This window comes from Choristoneura fumiferana, chromosome 11 (genome assembly GCF_025370935.1).
Source record: "Choristoneura fumiferana chromosome 11, NRCan_CFum_1, whole genome shotgun sequence".
NCBI classification, from domain to species: domain Eukaryota; kingdom Metazoa; phylum Arthropoda; class Insecta; order Lepidoptera; family Tortricidae; genus Choristoneura; species Choristoneura fumiferana.
In genome coordinates, this window is record NC_133482.1 from 7,680,628 (window position 1) to 7,687,788 (window position 7,161).

The 7,161-nt window shown below is 38.0% G+C and overlaps 1 protein-coding gene across 1 annotated transcript; it reads right to left on the reverse strand.

Annotated features, from left to right (window-relative positions):
* Positions 1-4,216: 4,216 nt before the first annotated feature.
* Positions 4,217-6,867, reverse strand: LOC141432984 (uncharacterized). Its single transcript, XM_074094824.1, has 2 exons — positions 6,617-6,867; positions 4,217-5,129 (listed from the first exon to the last, which is right to left on the reverse strand). Exons 1-2 carry the CDS (start codon positions 6,865-6,867, stop codon positions 4,217-4,219), a joined length of 1,164 nt encoding a protein of 387 aa, XP_073950925.1.
* Between the last annotated feature and the right edge of the window lie 294 nt (positions 6,868-7,161).

Here is a 7,161-nt window from a genome sequence, read left to right on the forward strand (position 1 = left end):
GTCGCATTTCCGGCCAGCGGCCTGCAAAGTTGTATGAAATCTCTGCATTCCGCTAGAGTGACTGCGGGCAGGCAGGCGAGCCGCAGCGCCTGCAGCGTGATACTTTTCGACCTATATATTATTTGTATGACAACGTCAATATTTCATGTCTTGTTAGAGAAAAATCCCGCTATTATTATAAATGCGAAAGTTTGTAAGTCTGTTTGTTTCCTCATCACGTCTAAACCACTGAACCGATTTAGATGAAATTCGGTATAGGTACCTACAGATAGTTTGAATCCCGGGGAAAGATATAGGATGGTTTTTATCCCGGAAAATTAAATAGTTCCCGCGGGATAGCGATAAACGAATTCTACGCAGACGGAGTCGCGGGCAACAGGCTAGTATTAAATAAATTACAAATTCTAGTCTTAGGGGCTGTTTCACCAACCATTGATTAGTGTTAACTGACGGTTAAATGTGATGCCGTCTCCGTCTATTCGAACAAAACAAATAGAGACGGCATCACATTTAACCGTCAATTAACACTAATCAATGGATGGTGAAACATCCCCTTAATGTGTTAATTAATATGTTTGAACCTCTTGCTAAAAATTACCTAGATATAGTACCATATCATAAGATTACCTACGTATAGTTAATTTATGTAATAAAGGCCAGCAGGGCTACTACGAAACTCGTAATTCGTATCGCACCGTCCCTCTCGCTCTCGTATTAAACAGTATAAGTGTCAAGAGGGACCGCACGACACGACCATCGAGTTTCGTAGTAGTCCTGCAGTCTAATACGCAAATAATAAAAATAAAATAGACAATAAAATAAAATAGCGTTTGGATTATAGTATAGTGCTGGTAGGGACTTCCTGAACGCACTCACTTGTGTAGTGCTGATAACGACTCCTCGAACAAACCCAGAAATAGACGGTTTAAAAAAAATACCATACCATAGATGGCAGAATATAACGATTTGGGGTTACACTATTTACCGACCGTACAATACCGACCTGATATTTCGTATACACCCATAGAAACTCTTGTCAGTTTGACACCAGTATAGACCTATGGACAGTATGGACTAGAAATACTTGCAAAATACGTGTGCATACCTAAACATGTTGCACAAAATGGCGCTGAAGGGTTGTAACATAGATTTCGAAACCAAAATATTTGATATCGATATTCGAATTATTAGCGGCTAATACTTTGAGCAGCAATGGTACCAATATTTTGTGTTTCTTTTTGGAAACATCAGTTTTAAATTCACTTTGTTCATAATTACTTTAAGTGCATATATGTACAAGGAGATGTCCAATGTAACATTCGTTTAGAAATCATAAGCGGTAGAGGTATCTCGAAATCTCAGTAGTTACTGAAATATTGAGGATAAGGAAAAAAAATACGTGCAACTTTTGGAAAAAAAAATAAAAAAAATTGAGGTTTATTAATTATTTTGCAATGTCTATTAACAGGAGGTTAGAAAAAATAACAGCAAATAAAATGTTTTATAGTATGGCCACAAAAAAAAATTGATTGCGAGTGAAAAGCACCTGCCAAAAATGTATATATGGTGTTAAAAAATCCTGTACGATAATTAAAACCACATTAAGGCCACTGGTAACCAAGTACGATACAAGTGGAAAAACATTTAACAGAATGTGCAAAAGAAAGTTAGACTTGTTTCAGAGACTTGCACGAATTAAGTAGCGCGTGATTACCTTGTGCTGACTAAATTAAGCAACAACAACGTTTTAAATGCCCTTTATTTGTAAAAAAATGAAAATGATGAAAAATCTGCATATGTTTGATGGAAATAATAAAACCTTAAGAAAATTAATGATCATTATGTAAATATTACCATGAAATGGCACTATTTGATGGAATAACGGCAAATAACCTAATCCTATGAAGAGTCAAAATCGGTTGATTTCTCGTTTTCCGAGAAGAAAACTATTTTATGGAACACAAAGGCATACGGCGTTTGCATCACTTGATGTCCACAACACGAAACAAAATTTAAATCTATTTTTTATATTACCTAAATTACTCTGTCGCATACTTAAGATGACGGATGGCAGCCAGAAACATCACATGCTCGTAATGACAAACCATTGGCGAGTATAGAATAAATAAATGTCATGCCGTCTTTGTTTGTTTTTTTTTATTTTTTTATCGATTTTACACATATTTGCATAACAAAATGTATCTATACCTACGAATAATAATTCTCTAGAAGCGTAACTAAGCCCGAAAAATAATTCCACAGAATACCTACCGTGGTGGGCGGAGCTTAAAATACCCACCGCGCGTCGTGCGCGCCAGTTTGGCCGTAAAAATTGAGTCGTGCAGTCGCTCCGTGGCAAGTTTCGATTAAGTTTGTGATTGGGTTTTTACGCTAATCAATTTACAAAATATGCCGTATTGTGTGAAGTGGTGTAAAAGCCATTAAAATATGAAAAACACAGGACTCACCCTTCATATGAAAGTAAATAAATATTTAAAACACCATGCTTGGCGACCCTAGAAAGTGTTATGCAAATATGCAACATGTAACTAAGATTATTTTTTCCATGGAGTATAATAACTCTCACGTGATGTGCTCAAATAAAATATGCTTTTTTCTAGTATGAAGGATGATATCATGCATTAAGAACTACAAAATTCTCCAGTATGCACTAGTAAAATTAAAACCTTCGTCTAAGGCGTTCGTAATCAGGTGTCAACAGCCACAAAAAAAGTTAAAAAAACAATCAAAATAAATCAATAAATCTAAATCTACATTTAACCTAATGCCTTTTAACGAGCAATTCTTGTATATATATTTTGGGGATCTCGGAAACCGCTCCAACAATTTCGATGAAATTTGGTACGTAGGGGTTTTTGGGGGTGAAAAATCGATCTAGCTTGGCCTTATCTCTGGGAAAACGCTTGTTACCGAGTGTCAGCCCGAGCAAAGCTCTTACTATACTTTATAATTAAAAAGCAATGCATGAAAAATTATAAAAGGTAGTAATTGAACAATTGTTTCCACTGTTGTAATTTAATTTCCTCTCAAGCGAAGCTGCGAAGTGAAAAGCAGAATGTAATACTAGCTTTATACCCATTTTTCCCTCGAAGTTTCTATCCACCCTCACCCTTCTAACCCAGGTGAAATGGCTCGGTTTTGCTCTGGTTGTACAATCTACTATTCTAGTTTTGTTTAAACTTTTATGCTGAAGTTCAAACAAATAGGCAATTATTTATATCGGCATACAGTTTGACTATTTTATGTTGTGATTAATTATTTTCATTGTTGTATTTAAAACAATAAATAAATAATTAAACTCGTAAACAAGCCTATTTATTTTAGTGTTATTTTGCATAATGCCATCCACGCATTGTAAAATCGCCCCTCGCTTGTTGCATGGGGGCGGCGCCGACTCTTACCCGGACCAATGGCGGGCAAGCTTTGTCTATGAGGGAGTGTGAGTGTTACGTTGTCATTGCTGTTAGTTTGTTACGTTTCTTGAGAATTATTATTCGTAGATCTATACGCACCTTTAAAATTAAACTGAAATAACTTAAAATTTTCTCATTTGAAAATTTAACCAGATTGTGTTTTATATAAAGCTTATTTTGGAACTGAATATTTCAAATTGTTTCAGTTTAATTTTAAAGGTGCGTATAGTATAATAGGGCTCCTCCATGTGTTTACTTACTCTGAGGACAGGCCTTCAGTTTGTAGCGTGTACACGAAATATCGGATCGGGTCGGTATTTCAATGTCGGTATTATCCGTGCGGGTAAATAGTGTCAGTTGATATTTATTTGGATAAATAAAATAGGTAGCAGAGATTGATATTCCAGTTTTAATTAAATCGAAGTGACAAAGACAGAGAGAGACAGAATATATTCGAATACACAATTTAAATATTATGACAGGCCAGGATGATCTGTTATCACAAATAGGTTTAACAACACTTTGAATAACTCGCATACCTAAGCAATCTTTTAGAGTACCAAGATCTTTCACGATAAAAAGTTTTTTAAGTGAGTTCTTAAAGGTCTCTTTCATGCATTCATTATTACAGAGGATGAAAAAATCGTCCACGAACACTGCAACTACGAGTATGTTGTTGCCGTCTCGTCTATAATAAATACAATGCTCATTTGCTGCTTGTGTCATCGACAAGCTAGTCATAGCTTCACAGACCTTTATGTTCCATTGTCGAGGGGATTGCTTTAGACCATAAAGCGATTTTTAAGTAGGCAAACTTTTCCTTTTTTATTAACTTCAAAGCCTGATGGCTGTTCCATGAAGATTTCTTCTTCTAAATCACCATTTAGGAAAGCGGTTTCTACATCGAGGTGGTCTAACTGAACGTTTAGTTGTACAGCAAACGCAAGAAGTAGTCTGACTGACGACAGTCGTGCTACGGGTGAGAAGGTCTCTCCGTAATCGATACCATGTACCTGAGTAAAGCCTTTTGCTACCAGTCTTGCTTTAAATTTAACAACTTCACCGTTAGTATTCTTTTTGATTTTATAGACCCATTTATTTTTGATGACTTTTCTGTCTGTGGGCCTCTCCACTAATTCCCATGTCCCGTGTTTCATTAAACAGTCGTACTCGTTTTGCATAGCTTTTTGCCATTCAGAACTGTGAGCATCTTCTACGGCTTGTTTGTACGTTTCCGGCTCGTAGTCTGACACCATAAACATCGACGGACTGTATCTATCAGGCGCTCGTCGTTGTCGTTGCGGATATCTGGTTTCATTGATCGCGCTGTCTGATTCTGGAGACGTTGGTGCAGATTCACTGGATTCCGTATCTGCTGTCAAGTACTCTTGTGAAGTTTCTGCTTCTGAAATTTCAGGCAAGCTGTCAATTTGAGTATCGGGAGTAGAGATTGATGTTGGTTGTAGTGGCGACACTGATGGAGTTACTGGTTGATGGTTGGTGGTTGGTTGCGGGCGTTGTGGCTGCAAAGTATCGATCTCTACTTGGTCATAAATGAGAGTGGTGTCGGCAGGCGTGGTAAGTTCCGCTGCTGGAACGGGATTTCCCACTTTGTCTTCGATGAAGACTACATCGCGTGCGACGATTATCGCTCTAGGTTTATGAGGATCTATAAGGCGGTAGCCTTTACTCTCACTTGAGTAACCAACAAAGATACAAGTCTTTGTCTTAGAGTCTAATTTGCTGCGCTTCTCTTTAGGGATTAAAGCATGCGCTTCGCAACCAAAAACACGAAGATGCGAAAGATCAATCGGTTTCCCATACCATAATTCGTCAGGAATTTTATTATTTAACGCTTGAGTTGGCGTTACGTTTTTTAAATAGATGGCCGTATTTACAGCTTCACCCCAATAAACTTTTGGTAGGTTGGAGTCCTGAAGCATGGTTCTTGCTTTTTCAATTACGGTTCTATTTATTCGTTCTGAGATTCCATTTTGCTGTGCATTATAGGGAATAGTTTTCTGGTGAATAATTCCATTTTCCCTTAAAAAGGTAGACATAGGTCCGTTTATGAATTCTCCACCATTGTCTGATCGTAATTTTTTGATTTTAAGACCAGTTTGATTTTCAACGTGATGCTTGAATTCAACAAACTTCGAAAATACTTCACTTTTACACTTTAATAGAAAGCCAAAAGTTTTTCGAGTAAAATCGTCCGTAAACGTAAGCAAATATAGGGCACCACCCCATGAATGCGTACTCATTGGTCCGCATAGATCTGTATGGATCAATTCGAGTTTATTTTTTGACTTACTTTTGGACTTTTTAAACGGCCTTTTTGCTAATTTTCCTTGTACACAAGGAATGCAGGTTTCATTCAACGTGTCATCGTACTTTATGCCTGAGGTAGGAACCTTTTTCAAAATATTCATCGTTTTGGCATTGATATGGCCAAGACGTCTATGCCATAACACAGCTGTTAGCTTTCTGTCAGTTACCAGCTGAGCTTGAGTTTCGGATACGTCAAGTTTATACATGCCGTTCTCATTTCTGGCAGTAGCAACTGTTATACCAGAAACTTTGCATTCTTGTCTTAGAAGAATAGTAGCACCTTTAGGCGAGAATACTACAACAAAACCTTTTTGGACTAGGCTACTTACTGATAATAAGTTAGCAGCTAGTTTAGGCACAAAGAGAACGTTAGAAATAGAATGAACTTGACTATTTACATTTAAATGAACTGTACCCGTACCTTTGCATACCATTTTTTCATTGTTGGCTGCAGTAACATAGCTTGAGTTGTATGTAAGGTCACTGAACATGCTTATGTCGTTGCACATGTGAGCAGTCGAACCAGAATCTAAGTACCAGCATGAGGTCGATGTGGGAAGCTGAAAAGGGGATGTAGTAAAAGATAATAAAAGTGTAACATCATTAATATTAGAAACTAAGTTAGTCACAGCAATCTTCTTGCACTTCCTCTTGCGGCATTCAGAGACGACGTGTCCTTTCTTCTTGCAGTATGTACAAACAAGTGGGCGAGGGCTTGAATTCTTCGAAGAATTCGCGAGCAGCGCAGCAACCGGCTCTTTTGATGATGAATTGCGTATGTCTTCTTTTAATAGGATCGCAGCTACGGAGTCTGAAGTCAGTTTTGTTCCAGAGTTTTCAATTGCCATGACCATGGGTTGTACTGATCGGTCAGTCCTGTTAGCATAATGAGTCCTACGAATTCGTCATCAACGGGCTCGTTGACTTCAATGAGTTGCTGCTGTGTGGCGCGTATCTCACTCACGTAAGCTTCCATATTGTTGAACGAGGATAGCTTGGAGTTAAACAATTTTCGCAATAGGTTGAGTCGCCGCAATAAGCCGCTGTCTGCGTATGCAGCTTGTAGCTTCTTCCATGTTTCTTCTGCCGTTAAGGCGCTCATCACGATAGGATAAACTCTCGGAGTCAAAGAAAGGCAAATTTTTGCAATAGCTTTTGCGTCAAGGCGTTGAAAAGCTTCGTCTCCTATTTGTGCTTTAAACTGTGCGGGTTACTTACACAGTCCCAAAGGTCGCACATGATTAGAACATTCTTCATAGCGAAGCACCATGACGTAAAATTTTTTGCTCCTTCAAGTTTTTCGATACTTGGAAAATCGTAGAGTTATTATGTGCCGACGCCGCTGTGGTCGCCGATGGTGACGAGGATTTGCCGTTTGTCTCCATAGCACTTATAC